Raw genomic sequence first — 15,820 nt, 5'->3', positions numbered from 1 at the left:
ATTTGGTTTAAGACTCATAATTTTTGCTTTGGCTTTAAAAATTAAACCAAATGTAACCTTTCCTGCTAAAACTCGTCTTGGGTCTGGCAGCATTGGTGCCTTGCTTTGCAGCATCTTAGACGTGAGGCCTTCACTTGTACTATCTTTTGATCATAAATGATTTGCTTAAACTTATATAATTCTCATGCTTTTTGTAAAACCTTTCTTCTCTTTTGAAAGAACATTATTATATGGGTGGCTTCCACATTTAACCATTTCTCATTTCCAACTCTGGAGTTCTAATGCCCAACTTAAAAAAAAAAAGCAAGAGCATGCATGCGCATATGAGAATGTTGGCAGCTACATGCAGTGTCTAAGTCACAAAATACACTTAGGCTGGGGGCAGCACAGGCTGTAGGCAAATGACTTATTTGACTTTAGAACAGCTACCTTATCACTGTGACTATCTGTATTATATAACCTAAATATTCATCACTGATAAGCAAAATAAAGTTCCAGTGTAGGTATTTGTTTTTAATTTTAAAGTAAACTAACAATTCACCAACTATCCCATAAATTTTAAGCCAATAGATTGTTTTTTGCTGTCCTTCATACAAATGATTTCAGAATGTATACAATGGAAAATAGTGTTATAAGCTAACTTACATAGTCTCATAAGAAGAAAGGTAGGTGATCAGAATGTTGCTCATTTAAATAATATCAATACACAAAGTACTCTAAGTTCTATCTTGTTATAACATTTAATTGACAAAATTAAAACTGTCAGTGTTTAAAGGAAAGAAAACCTGCCAAATACAATTTCGAATGATCATTTAAGTGTTTTTTCACATCTTTTTCATTGTGCTGATGTACAGGTTAACTTACATTAATGTTTTTCAAAGTGTAGTTATTTATATGCCTATATTAAGCCCTTATCATAAATGTTTGTAAGATAGGTTACAATTAGAGGCTTTTACTTACCTTTTTAGTGCCAGTTCATCAATTTACTCCTAAATCAGGTTCACTAGATTCTAGTGTAATTTCTGTTTTTATTATCAGCATAGCCTCAGTCATTTTAAATGCGTTCATCACAATGAAAAATTTTGGATTAGAATGTGATGAACCTGACTTTGCTTCCCCACCAAGGAGAGCTGATACCTAAGCAAACTGGAGATCCTTCCCCAGGACACTAGAGTCTCTCCCTGCCATCCTTTCAAAGGGTGGCAGGGAGAGACACTGGAGAGAGTGGTTAAGACCAGAAAGTATTCCCAAAGACTATCCAGTGAAGGCAAGGAAATTCTGTACTAAGTCATGAGTGGGGGCGGGGGGTGCGGGAAATGAGCCCATCATAAAAGGTTAACAAAAATTACCGTTCCAAAAGTTTTTGATAGTTTGCTCTCTCCCAGGAAATTTCAGTAATAGATTCACAATGGAAATGTTATTTTCTTCAAGAAGTATAACAACAGAATAACTTAGACAGCTTTTTCTCTGAAAACTGCTGAGAAATTTCTGCATGCTTTTATAGCAGTTTGCTTTAATAAAGGAAGTACCGTTGGGTGTTGCTTTATTGAATTCTGCTTTTGGTACTTCTGTACATTTCTTTTAATAAATATAAGCAGGATTGATGATATAAAATTCCTGTGAACTTTTCAAAATTGTACCATCCTACAGGATCTGCTTCAGTATCATCTATAAGTTTAACCAAGAGCACTGATGAAGTGCCTGTCCCCCCTCCTGTTCCTCCACGAAGACGGCCAGAGTCTGCCCCAGCGGAATCTTCACCATCTAAGGTAAAGTAAAACATCTGGTTATCTGGAGACTGGAATCATTGCAGTTCCATTATAATCAAGCGCTCATCTCTCATTGAGTTCTAACAGAATGAGGTTAATACTTAGGGTATTGGGGCTTAATAGAGTTTAAACCAGAATTAAGTATGGGTTTACCATGCAGTAATGTTTATTTCCTTTCTTCTGAAAGCAGTTTTCTGGTAGGTTTTCAAAATACTTATAAATCTAAATCTGGGTACTGTCAAAAAAAAAAAAACCAAACACAAGTTTAACCTATAATTTAAGAGTAATGTAGTCTCAAGCAGTTCTTTAAAAAGATAGAAAGAAAGAGATCTGAAGCTTTATATGAAGGCACGTTTTAAATGAAACTATATCTCAGTGCTAAGTGTTACATATCTAAGCCTGTAACAGGTGAATCTGACAGGCTTTTCAGTGGGATTTTCATGCAAATTCCAGGTCAGAAGAGACCTTAACAGCTCATAATAGCTATTTTTTTCCTACCTGTTTAAATTCCTTTCTTTACCAACTGTTAACATGATTCAGTGGTCTCAAAGTGTCCAGAGAGCAGAGCACCTGGGCAAAGCAAAGCTCTTTGCAGAATACCATGAAATGCTATTATAGTAAATTTAACATTATGAAATTGACAGGTAACATGCTAAATTGAAATGATCTTAGATTGAGTGATAGGTAAGCAGCAGCAAACAAAATTTTGAGAAGAATAAAAACTTAACATTGAAGGAAAAATACTTTTTTTAATGGATGAACTGCCATAACCTCCAATTTAAAGCACATGGCAAAACTCCCTGATCCACACCTAGAGTTCTTCCAGTAACGTATTTGAAAACCCAGCTTAATTCTTAGTATATTCATGGTGCTACATACGTTGTTAATAAATGTCTTTTTTTTTCCATTTATGTTAGATGATGTCTAAGCATTTGGACAGCCCCCCAGCAATTCCTCCTAGGCAACCCACATCAAAAGCCTATTCACCACGGTATTCAATATCAGACCGGACCTCTATATCAGACCCTCCTGAAAGCCCTCCCTTATTACCTCCACGAGAACCTGTGAGGACACCTGATGTTTTCTCAAGTTCACCACTACATCTCCAACCTCCCCCTCTGGGCAAAAAAAGTGACCATAGTAATGCCTTCTTCCCAAACAGCCCCTCCCCCTTTACACCACCTCCTCCTCAAACACCTTCTCCTCATGGAACAAGAAGGCATCTGCCGTCACCACCACTGACACAAGAAGTGGACCTCCATTCCATTGCTGGGCCGCCTGTTCCTCCACGACAAAGCACTTCTCAGCATATCCCTAAACTCCCTCCAAAAACTTACAAAAGGGAGCACACCCACCCGTCCATGCACAGAGACGGGCCACCACTGTTGGAGAATGCCCATTCTTCCTGAGCTCCTCTGGACCAGGATGTACGTTTTCCTAGCCCCAGATCCATTGCTGGCGATGGATGCACTGCGTGTGCCAGCACTGAGGAGTTAAAATGAGAACTCCAAACACTAACGACTCTACTTCAAGATGCAGTCATAAGACAATGAATTTTAACACAGATGTAATTATAAAGTGAATATGGAAAGATTGATCTAGAGGAAGTGGACAACTGATTTCACCTGAAAATCAAGGAAAGGAACCTTTTGCCAGCCAGTGAGCAGAAGTCCTCTTTTTGTGAAGTGATCTGTATCATTAAAGGGATGGAAAACCGTCTAGTGTCCAGCAGGCCCACATGATGACAGTTTTTGTAATTCAAAATATTATGCACTTTTTAAAAAGAAATCTTAAACAGGGATCTTCAAATCCTCCTTTGTTTTCCTTTGCTTTTACTCGTCCTACTTTAGAATATTTTCTTAAAAATCATTCAGAGGACTGTGAGGAAAGGCTGTGGTACCTGCCCTTGTTGGAATCAAGGCCCAGCACCATTCTGCAGTCCTGTTTACAGATTATTACAGTGAATTGAATGGGTACCGAGGCTTCACCAAAGAGGTACTTTTTTTTTTTTTTTTTAAGAATAATTATGCCAATTTTAAGAGCATCGCCCTACCCACCCTCCCTACACAAACAGAATGTGGTGGTGTTGCCTTCAAACGAAGTTTTGTGTCATTAACAATGACAGAAGAACTCTTCTAAAAACGTTTAACTGTCAAGCATATGATTTACATTTAGGAGACTGTTAATCTTTATGCTAGATTGTCATTTCCCCCCTTTTCCCACAGAAGTTTACTGGTAATCCATGTCATGGCTTGTAGCTGTCCCTCTAACCATACTGTGGAAATGCAGTCACCCGGTGGGAAAGGAGCACTTGTTGGGCGTCGCTGACACCGGTCATGTTTGACTAATAGTTGAGTGATCAGCATATCTAGAATTACCTTGCATTGCCTAAATCATGTGTATATAGTGAATGTTATATAATATACCTGGCAGGTCTGTTTTAATTTAATTGAATAAAGATACAAATACTTTGTTTGGCTGGCATATATTAAATTATTATATGGAGTAAATGGTTGATTCTTATTTCTTTCAGTTGAAACACACACACAACACTAAGCATAAGAGCACGTATTGTGGTACGCCTTGGTTTCTAGTTCTGGGTGTATGTATTCCTCTTAAAAGAATGATCTAAAGTCGCAGTTCAGCATGTAGGAAAATATTTGGTTAGAATAGGATGGGTATCTTTTAAGCAGAGCTTTGTAAGGTTTTTAATTTCCTAGGTAACATGTATTACAGTTTGTTAAAGTTTATATTAAACATTCTACCTTGCCTGAGGTCTTTGCTCTATCAGAACTATTCATAATAGAACATCTACCTACATCATTAATAGCATAATATGGATTATTCATTAAACCTATGTACTGACCTTCTGAGTCTAACAAATACTGTGACTGAAATGCATGCAACTTGTTGAAGAGAAAAAATGTTATTAATCTCCACTATAATATCTGTGAAGTGTGCAGTATTCCATCCTTAGAGAGTCATCAGTTCATCTGTATCTGCATGTGTCCTCTGAATAATGAAGTAACATTTCAGCAGTTCTGTTAACCATGCCATTAGAGGCATTTTTAGAAGTGCTGCATCATGGTGGAAACCTAGTACTTTAATAATTTTCTGTGATATTTATTAGAGCATTAAATGTACATCACGATAGTACAATATATAGTCCTTTAAGACCAGAATGTTGGTTGTATCATCATTAAGCAATCCATCCTGTCATATCCTTTCTTATTTATTTGTTAGAGTTGTATCTTTTGTTTTTAATATTTGTACCATTCCTTTTAGGGTAGCCACTTTTACAAAATGTCTCCTTTCAAAAGTCTCCCCCAAAATTTATTTCAAATCCACTCTTGTTTGCAAAGCATCCATAAGACCATTCATTCAACAAGTACTTATCTACGCCTACTTACTAGTGCTGCTACAATTAATCATAATACACATTCCAGAATTTCCATGACTTTTTATTAGACCAGCCTCATCATCCCTAGGATTTCCCTTTATGTGTCTTATGCACACTTCTCTTTAATTACCCCAACCCTAACTCCAAAGGAGAACCTGAGAAAAGTCACATTGGAGCCCATTCAGTATCCCTCTGGCCAGTGTGTTAGCCTTCTAATAAGGTAATGACCTCTTTTCAACCTGCCTGATTTTGCATAAAGAAGAAAAACTCAGATTTGAAGTTCTAATCATACTTCTTCCAAAGGGAAGTATTCTTTTACCCTGGTGGTTCTAGGCGACCGCTTCACTGTGCATCAGCTGTATATGCATTGTGGATAGAAGATATTTGTACTCTGAAGTGTAAAAGTGGGGTCAAAATATTTTCTGCAGTGGTAACTGATTAGAAAAATTTCAATTGGATGCCCTTAAACAGTGGTGAGAAAACTATCCTTGCCTTCTTCACATGTGAAGCATTAACTCACTGGCAGATTAACTCTTTGTAGTAACTGAAATCTCCTTAATCCAGGGACAAGAAGTGGCTGAGAAGATAAATGCATCACCACAAAATTCTGCTTTTGAATTCAGGACATTACAAGACAGTGCAGCATGACTTTCCTAAACCACATTCCAAAACATGGAACATTTCTTTTAGAAATGGAAATGCTCTTAGTTGTTTCATTATCTTTGGGTCAACAAAATGAAAATATTTCAAGGCTGAATTTACCTACATGGGCCAATAACCAATATAATAGAAAGGGAGGCTTTCACATCTAAGTACTTTTAAAAACAGGAACAAATAAAGTATATGTTTCTAAAGTTATTGAAAGACAGGTTATTTACTCTTTCCACATCTCCAAATGTATTTTAAGGCTACAAATGATCAGGAAATGTATAAACGTCAAAAGTTTGCTTAATTAAAGGTTTTTGGATATCAGATTATGTGTTCAGTAGGTTACTACGCTCTAACAACTCAAGAATGTTTTAATGAATCTAAATTTAGTGAAGAGCATGCCACCCTAATTATACTACAGTCAACAGAGCAGTGTAGTGAACCATACTTTTTCAGTTGGCAGCTACATTGTGGTTCCAAATTCCTTAATGTGTTTTTCCCTACATTAAAAATTAAGCCAAAAATTAGTTGGTATCTATGATCACTATCTTGTCTTAATTCTCAAATTTAGCTCACTTTAATCATGTACCTCATCGTTTGTCTTTTAATGACAGCTTAAATTGAGAGTTTTAAGTGGCTCAGCAAAACATAATGCAAATGGCGGGGGGGGGGTGGATAATTCCAGTTTATTTAGTGTTATACATATTGAGGAAAACCTATTTTTTTTTCCCCTCTAGATTCAGAAAGAAAAAATAAACCATTTCTTTCTTGGTATTCTGCTGCTATAGGTAGGTTCACTTATCTTTTAACCTATATTGTATGACTGTTGTATAAGTGTAGGTCCTATGGAGTTGCACATTAATCTTTACCAGTAAAATAAGCATCACAGGGTTAATACCAGTTTGGCTGAAAGAATTATGCAGTAAAATTATTTATAAGGGAAAGTGGTGACTTAGTTTAATTTATTCAATATTTTTCTTTTGAAGCATCTCATTACTTTTAAAATCATTTCATAATCCTTTATACATGAGCCAATGAAATATTTTGAGCTCTAAAGAAAAGCATGAAGTCTATATGATAAATCTGAACAAAAGCACTTGTAACTTGTTTTGTAAATTTCATGCCTTATTTTCCATTTTTGACACCGAAAAGTGCATTTTCTGTCAACTGTGAGCAAATTTCCCTTTTGCCTTTAATGAAAATAGTGCATTAAGTAGCCAACTGCTGCAGAATTACAGAGCAAGTTAGCTAAAGGTGGATCACATTGGACTACCACTCAAAGAAACAAGATGCATAGCAGATGGAAGTCACACGTGTGGCTTTAGGGAGAGCGCACCTGTGCCAGATGCATGCCACTTTTCAGTAGCTGCCAAATGTGCCTTTAATTAAGAACATCTCTAATTTTTTTCTTCAGATCAAGTCAGCATTTGGGGGCGGGATCAGGGCAGGGGACTCTGGGGTGCAAATATCTGGTGAAACCCACCAGAGAAGAAGCCTTCGTTTGTCAAAGTGACACGAATAACTTTAGTTGAAACATGTTTGTGTATATATATGTGTATTTGCCTTTGTTTAGTAGCACGGTTATTTGCTAAAATAATTGTCCAAAAAATTGCTCTGTCAGTCTCACTTTGATGTAAAAACAGTGCGGTCTACACATCTAATACGGCCTTTGTGCCAGCCGTGTTCGTAGGTGATCTTTGTACTCTGTGTGCAGCAGTATTTGGTTTGCATTTAAAGTGAAAATAATGGCTGTTATTTTTCTGGCATTACTAAGATAAACCGAAAAATAATAAAGAAAAATGCCTTACACATAGCCCACACGTGTATTATTTTTGCATGTGTTTATTTTAGAGAGCAACATTTTAATGTCATCAGTGACTCTCATTTTAGCTCATACTCTGTGGAAATAGTTTGCTCTTAATCATGCTTTTGCTTTGAGGTGCTTTTTTCTGTATCATAGTATTATAAAAGAAGTTGAATACTTTCTCCTGTTGCACGCTCTATGAATAGAGTGAGTGGGAGGACACTGGGATGAAAATTAGTGCTTTAGTGACCTTGGGTGTTACTTGGATAAGTTGCAGAGGGAGGGCTGAGGCATTTGTATTCCCTAAAAGAAGTTTTAAGATACCACAGTTCCTCGAAAGGCAGGTTTTGCTGAGACCTACTGGAACATGGCAGACTGACATTCAGCAAGTCTTTGTAGGCTTGGCAAGAAAAGATACAGCTTACAGCTGCACACTGCAAAGAATTATGCAAATGTGAGGTCATTCACGGTGAACTACAGAATGTGAAAACTCGTGATCCTAAGAGATCTAATGCCCTTATTTAAAAATTGAAGCAACTGATTCCTGGTATTTGGAGGACTGCTTTCCGGAACAGTCAAAATTCACTGGGGTTTTTTTGTTTGTGTTTAACCCCTGGTTTAAAGACCCAAAATCATTAATTTGTACAAATTCCATTTGTAGTCCACTGTGAAATCTAAATATGTATTATTGGGTATATTCTAGGTAATCAATTTAATAGCTATAGGAAGATAACATTAATATTGATTCGTCAGACCTGATTTCAAATTTGCTTTTGAAACACCACTTCTTTTGAATTTTAACCAGGTGGTTTGCCTTTTTACTTAGTCACTAGCTCATCACAGATTCAGGGCACTTGAGCCTCTAGGGTTCAGCAGAGACTACGTTTTTGCAGATAGATGCAGATGGCAAGGAAGACTTTGCCTTACAGCCATTCTACTATTTTAGGACTCTTGACTGTCATTGGAGACAAGAAAGAAAGCTACAGCCCATTTTTAGAAGCTGGTTTCTCTACCATCATGACTCATGTAGAAAGGGAAAAACCACTGTTGGTGGAGTACAGGCAGGTGCTTTGGAGTCAGATTTCTGTGTTCACCTTCTGGTTCCATGACCCATTAGATGTGTGACTTTGGAGGAGGTATATAAGTAATCTGAGTCTCAGTTTCTCAGTACACAGGGTTAATAGATCTGCCTGGGACTGTTCTGAGCTTTAAAGGTAAGATGTGAAAACCCAGTGCCTTTCACAGACTGAGTGTTTAATAGTAACTAAAGTTATGAGGGATATATCTTCAGAGTTTGCCTGTTATTAGATATCTGTTAAACAGTTTGATTTCATCCTGAAGTTCCCATAATTTGATTACGTACCATACAGCTTCTTGATGTTCACTGTCATTTAAATTGGTTTTGAGTGACCTTAGTTATAAACATTTGATAAGGGCCCATCTGACTATTCAACATTTCAACAAATATTTATTGTATCTGGTACAGTTTTGATGTTAGGAATATAAGCAATGAACAAAACAGACAAAAATCCGTATCATCATGGGACTAATAATCTAGTGAGGAGATGTAGACAAGAAGTAGTAAGAACAGATATATGTAAGAATGTTGTAACTGCTATCAACAAAGGCCAGACAAGATGACAAGCAGAGGCAGGGGAAGTGAAACTTGACCAGTGTGGGGAGAGTCAGCCTCGTGCAGGAGGGGACACTGAGTAAAGCCTTGAAGGAGGTACAGGAAAGAGACATGCAAGTATCTAGGAAAAGAATACGCCAAATCACAGGGAACAGCCGATTCAAAAGTGTGGAGACAGGAGCGTGCTTAATATATCTGAGGAATGGCAAGGCTACTTGTGTCTGGAGAAGATGAATATGAGTGAATAGGAGATGCCATCAGGGGTTTAAGGGGCTCCAGACCCTTTGTAATGGCTTTCATTTCTGTTTGAGAGAAATAGAGCCCTTAGAGGGCTCAATGTGATCAGATTTACATATTAACATCACCCTGGCTGTCATTCTGGCTGCAGTGTTGAGAATAGTTCGAGGTTATGAGTGGGAATAGGGCAGCTAGCCCAGTAGACAACAGATTGGCCAGGGTGATGGCAGAGGCGGTAGTGAGGAGAGGTCGGAGCCCTAATATATGGCTGACGACAGCTAAATTGCTGATAGACTTGATGTTGGGTTTAAGAAACAGAATTGTCAAGGAAGACTTCCAGATTTTGGGCCTGAGCAATTGAAAGGACAAAGTTATCAACAACTGAACTGGGGAAGATTAAGCTGAAACAGGCTTGCTGCTGCTAAGTCTCTTCAGTCGTGTCCGACTCTGTGACCCCATAGACAGCAGCCCACCAGGCTCCCCCGTCCCTGGGATTCTCCAGGCAAGAACACTGGAGTGGGTTGCCATTTCCTTCTCCAATGCATGAAAGTGAAAAGTGAAAGTGAAGTCGCTCAGTCATGTCCGACTCTTTGCGACCCCATGGACTGCAGCCTACCAGGCTCCTCCGTCCATGGGATTTTCCAGGCAAAAGTACTGGAGTGGGGTGCCGGGCTTCAATAAATACAGAAGACATCTGAGAAGTGCCCAGGAGACAGGTGGAAATGTGAGTCTGGAGTCTTGAGAGAGAGTTCATGGTTGAAGATATAAAATTGGGAGTCATTCTCATAAATGTTATATATTAAAGGCAACAAACCAGATAAGATCACCAAAGAAGAGAATACAGACTGGAAAAAGAAGAAATTTAAGCAAAGAGCCCTCAGGCATTGTAACATTAAAAGAAAGGAGAGAGGAGGAACCAACACAGACCAGGAAGGAATGGAGGTGAAAATGGGGAGCCTGTTGTGTCCTTGAGGCCTCGTACGGAAATAATTTCTGAAGAAGGAAGTGATCAGCATGTCCAGTGCTACTAGATATGGGGGGTAAAATGACAGAATTTGTTCGGCAAGGGTGAAAATCACCAGCGCCCCTGACAGAAGCAGTCAGGAGAGTGCTGTGGAATGGGAGGAAAGGAAGAGTTTCCTCTTTCAGGTTTTATTTACATCAAAGGAAGCCGAGAACTGAGACAAAGCTAGAGCAATTAAGTTTCTTTTGCTTAAAATGGGAGAAAAAAAAAAGCGTGTTTGTATGCTAAAGGGTTTGCCCCAGTTGTAAAGGAAAATATGATAGTGAGAAGAGAGGATGGGCTCTAGTGCTAAGAGGAAACAGCCCACTGAGAAACACAGATGGGACCCACACCGGCCCTTTACAGTAGATACCACGATCTTCAGATGAACAGGTTTATATACGTGAGGAAGAAACACTTACACAGTCAGTCTTCCTGCTAAGGATTAGGAGCACTGAATGCTACTATCTCTGAAAGGAATGAAACAAGAAGAAGGAATAAAAATATCTCTACAAAGATATTTAACACAGTTAATAACTTATTAAAGATTATGCACTAAGCTCTTCGAAAGCAACAATAAATTTTGGGAAGCAAGTTATTTGGCTTAAGTACAAAAACACTATTTCAAATGTCTGATAATTTCCCAAAACAGTATTTCAGCACTGCTTACAGCACATTCTTACATTCTTATGTGTTTAAAATTTAGTGTCACACATCAATTTCTAAACTTTTCCCTTAAAATATAGAAGTGTCTCTCCCATCAGTTTTCTCAACCTTCTTTTAATCTATGTCCTTTTTGAAAAACTGTCTCACCTTTTTTCCCCTCAACCCCTCCCTACCATGCGAGACTCACTGGCCTCTGCACAGATATTAAGATGCTCCGAGGCTGAGTGGGGAATGTAAAAGAGTCAAATTAGCTCTCAGGATATGAGAATCCCCGGTGTTCCCAGAGCATCCCTGTTTTAGCCTCAGGAAGGAAGGTTAGTATGGTGATATTTCAAGAGAAAATGTAGTCTGAAAACGACTTAATTTTACCATACAACTTAATGTAAGACATTCATTTTATCATGGTTCTAAGTGCATGCAATTGATTATTCAGAATATACAGTCAATTTTACCAGTTTCTTATAAAGAACACTGATCATGTATATCTTTCTCATCAAATGATAGAGGACACAGATGGTAAATTAAATAATTCAAAAAGATTCATTTGGGTTTTCATAAACTGTCAGTTTTCTGTAACTCAAGGTAAGTAATAATCCTTTTTTCTGTCCTAAAAGTCAGTGTGTTTAGAAACTGAGTTTTGTGGTTTATATACTGACTCATTCAACTTATTGAAGTAGTGGCTCTCAAATTTCAATGGGCCAAAGAATCACCTGAGTGCATTTAAAATGCAGACTCATGGGCCCTACTCTGAAATATTACAATAGAGTGGAACTGAAATGTTACCCAGGAATCTTCAATTTTCTAAGTGCCCTCATAGGGAAGATAATATATTCATACAGACTTGAAGGAGGTGAGTGATTATGACAGGAGGTGCTATAGAAACACTGTTCAAAGGGTTTTCCTTGAGCAAGCAAGAGACAGTAATTTCAAGAAGTTTAAACTATGGTGAAATAACCCACCACATGGATCCCCAGAAATTTGGTCCATAAACTCCTGGTTCTATGAGGTTCCAGTTCTGGAATCAGAAAAGCAGGGCAATCCTTGCCTGGGGTTCCATACAGACCTCACAAGAATGCAGAAGGGACCAGTAGCCACTCCCAGCCTGGGCAGAAATACCCACTTCATTTTTGGTGGAGTGCTTCTTTCTGCTAATCCACTCAAACACTTCCAGAAGCTGGCAGTGGTCTCCTTTGTAAACCATGCTTCTCCAGAGGACTGGAGGCAACAAGTTTTAGCAGTTCCCAAGTCTTCCACACCCTGACCTCATCCCTAGTGTGACATCAGTTAAATACCATTAATCAATATCATTAAAGATCCTGTCTCCTCCCTCAGTTTACAGTGCTACCTATAAAGATGATGAAATCAGCCAGTACAACCTGGAAGAGTAGCAAACTGTTCTCTTTCATGGAGAGATGTTCTCGAATGCAGATGCTGTCAAAGTGGTAGTGGTGCCTTTACCTGCTTCTGATGACAACTGTATTTTATTTCCTTTGCAATTGATATTTGCCTTTTAAAAAAGACAGGAAAGTAAAGTGACAACCCTGAAACTCTTTGACAAATTCTGAATAGAAATTAATTTCTGTGGTCTCTATCTTTAGAGCACCCCCATTAATGTTGATTTCAGCCATTTACTGAGCACCTACTATTCTAGAAGTGGAAAGAATTTCAAAAGCTCTGGTATGGTTCCTGCTCTTGCAGAGTCTTACATTCTTCTTGGGAAGACAAGACACATTCATCAAAAGATAGACAAGTTATACCACAGGAGACCACAGAAAGAAGAGGCTTAGATTTCGGTCTTAAAGATTAGCAGAGAAGGAGGCCAGAGTAAAGACATGAAGCAGGAGTGAAACTGAGCAAGGTGCATGGCTTGCCAGGAAATAATAAGAGCCCACACTGCAAATAGGGAGAGAGGAGCCAGAGGAAAAACGAGCTGAACTGGAGGGAGGGAGATTGAATGTCAAGTCAAGGAGTTTGGAATTTGACTGTAGATAAATAAGAACAGTCAAAGAGTTTCACACAGGCAATGTTTGGGAATGAGATGTTAGAGACCTGTGGGATTGATGGGAGCAGGAGGAAAGCTACCAGGAAAAAATCCAGATATCAGGTGATTGAGACCCAGAGAACAGCAACATTACAATTAGTTTTTATAGGTTACGTTCCTAAAATACAACTAAATGGAGTTGTGCTACAAATGTAGCATTAAGATTTTTCAAAGGATGTTATCAAAATGAAAATTTGGGAGGTGTGTGATGTTAGGGGCCAGAGTGAGGCACTCTGCCTGTGGCAAAGGTCATGAGGAAGGAGGCTCGACATACGCAAAGGCAGGATCGAGCCTCAGGAGTCCCCGTGGAAATCCTTGAGCATCTACCCCCATAACCAGAGCCTGCCTACTTTACTACTTTGTGCTCTCTCACCTACACCTCTGACTTTAAGGGGGGCTGTCCCCCACCACCTCTTTCGGAGAAGGAGTTAACTTAGAGCTCCAGTTAATAAAAACTCCTGGGCGTGATAGGAGTGTTTCAACCTACAAACTCCTCTGAAGGTTCTCTAACCTGCCTGACAGGCTTGTCCGGCCACATGTGATTGCTCACAGCCTCCCAACCGTGACAGGCACGAGATGCTTTAACCCTCTAAAAACAGGTTCCTTAGAAAAGTTAGAAAACCATTAGTATAAGCATAGTGGGCTGATTAGAAATTGTATTGGTGAAGGGTTTTTCATTTGTTGAGCCAATGTTTGTTGCTAAGTCTCCACATCCCCTGCCCTTACACACATTAATGAATATGTAGAAGAAATAAGTATTAACCTTTGATATAAATCACGTTAGACCTTAGGCTAAGTAAATTCTTTCCTTAACTAAAACCCACTACACCCTCACCCTATAGGAATGTAACTTTATTTGGGTGGCATCTGTTTTAAGAATAATCACCCCTGGAGAAATAAGTGTCCTGATTGACTGACCGCTGTCACAAGGAGAGGGTCGTAAATTGTCAGCAGGCCCCCCTGGCCAGAAGATGATGTAACACCCCTAAGACCTCTGTATACATTTGTATGAAGCACCTGACTTTGATAAAAGTCAGGACTGCTGACCCCATGTGACTTTTGCATAACATCTCAGTGTATAAAAGTAGACCACGGAAAATAAAGAATTGGGATCAGTTCCTCGAAAGACTGGTCTCCCTATGTCTCTCTCTCTCTCAAACTCTGGCTGAGTCTCCATCTGGAGCGCGGAGCCCGCCATGCTTGCTAATTATGCCTGGGCTTCTAAGATCCAACCCGGGAGGCCTCAGTGTCTCCTCTCCTTCAGGAGAACGGAAGGACACCTGTGGCCTACGTAAGTGGTGCAAACTTCTTGTCTTGAAGTTTTATTGGTCTCCCATGTAAACCAAGCTACTCAGCCTCTTTTCTCCACTGAATTTTCCTGCTGAGCTATCCTTATTCTATTACTCTTTACATCTCTAATTAATATCTAATTGAAGCTATTGTATCCTGATCCTCGCCGACGCCGTCCCCGCTTCGAACTCCCTGGATCAGCCGGGGCTGGACCCCGGCAGTGTGATATTTCTGAAACCTTCCCAGTAATTGATCATTTCTATAATAATATGAAGGGGGAAGAAATTTTGTTTTTAATATTTTATTTACGAGTTTATGTCTCCTGTTTCACTTTTCGTGTCCAGTCGATTTCACACTTTGCTTTTAAGCACTGACCGCCAAACATCTGCGGCCTGATAATAGAAATCTAATTTCAAAGGAGTTCATTAATTTCAGAAAAATGAAAAGCTTGGCTTCAAATTAAATATCAGAAATTCCAAAAAGCTGGCAGTTATCCTGTGACTGTTCCAGACTCCTTTTGTTCAAGATGCTAATAGATGGGTTCCTGATTAGTCATCAGACAAGGAGAAGAAAACCTGTAAGACTTACAAGTGAAACTTCCCCTATTTTATCAAACAGTACATCGCTACAGGAACAGCCCTCTGGAGAAGTCAGCTGCAGTACCAAGATTCTCAATGAACAGTAGTAACCTATGCCCCAAATTACAGAGAACTGCCTAGAAATAGAGACGGATTGTTTAAACCTAATTGTTTTCTATTATGATTCTGAACTCTAGGCATGTCAAGGACGTGGACCATCTGGGCCATATCTGTGTGGAAACAGAGCACATTTTATTTCCCCGTAGCCAGGCAAGCCTCATTGCAATAACTCTTCTGCCTGTACTGTAAGAACTTTCTTTTCAACTTACTTCTGGAAAACAGAATAAGGTAATGCTAGCCCTAAGCTTTCATTCTGACTTGGTGTTTGTAGCAACCACTGTGTGTGAGCCAGTAAAGTATAGACGTTGTTGCTACCTTCTTTACAGACGGAAGAACGTCTTTTAAGGCAATGTGGCTAAATCAATGCTTTCTTCTCAGTCCACGTGGTCGTGAGTGTGAGTGACACTCAGGATCACTGGTGGACCTTTGAATCCTGAGTATTTAATAAAACACAGACTCTGGACTTTTTCCTGTCCGCAGCACAACCCACAACCCACATGAGGGAAAATGTTTCTTTGACCTCCCAGTTCTAGAGGAATTACTGTTCCCTGCGCTGGTTTTCATAACCATAGAACAAGAGGAATACTACTCTTAAGGTTCTTTTCCTATTTGCATATCAACATGTCTTTAA

At 39.1% G+C, this 15,820-nt stretch overlaps 1 protein-coding gene across 3 annotated transcripts in view; it reads left to right on the top strand.

Annotated features, from left to right (window-relative positions):
* The window catches only part of SOS1 (SOS Ras/Rac guanine nucleotide exchange factor 1), a 131,147-nt gene extending 123,521 nt beyond the window's left edge, over nt 1–7,626 (top strand). For all 3 annotated transcript variants that reach the window (XM_005212709.5, XM_005212708.5, XM_002691241.7), the window contains 2 exons: nt 1,651–1,769; nt 2,687–7,626. In XM_005212709.5, coding sequence (XP_005212766.1) covers nt 1,651–1,769; nt 2,687–3,178 — 611 coding nt within the window. In that variant the 3' untranslated portion in view covers nt 3,179–7,626. The remainder of the gene's footprint in view (nt 1–1,650; nt 1,770–2,686) is intronic.
* Nucleotides 7,627–15,820: the final 8,194 nt, after the last annotated feature.

The sequence above is a fragment of the Bos taurus genome, chromosome 11 (genome assembly GCF_002263795.3).
Source record: "Bos taurus isolate L1 Dominette 01449 registration number 42190680 breed Hereford chromosome 11, ARS-UCD2.0, whole genome shotgun sequence".
In the NCBI taxonomy this organism is placed as follows: Eukaryota; Metazoa; Chordata; class Mammalia; order Artiodactyla; family Bovidae; genus Bos; species Bos taurus.
This window is presented reverse-complemented; position numbering and strand designations above follow the sequence as displayed.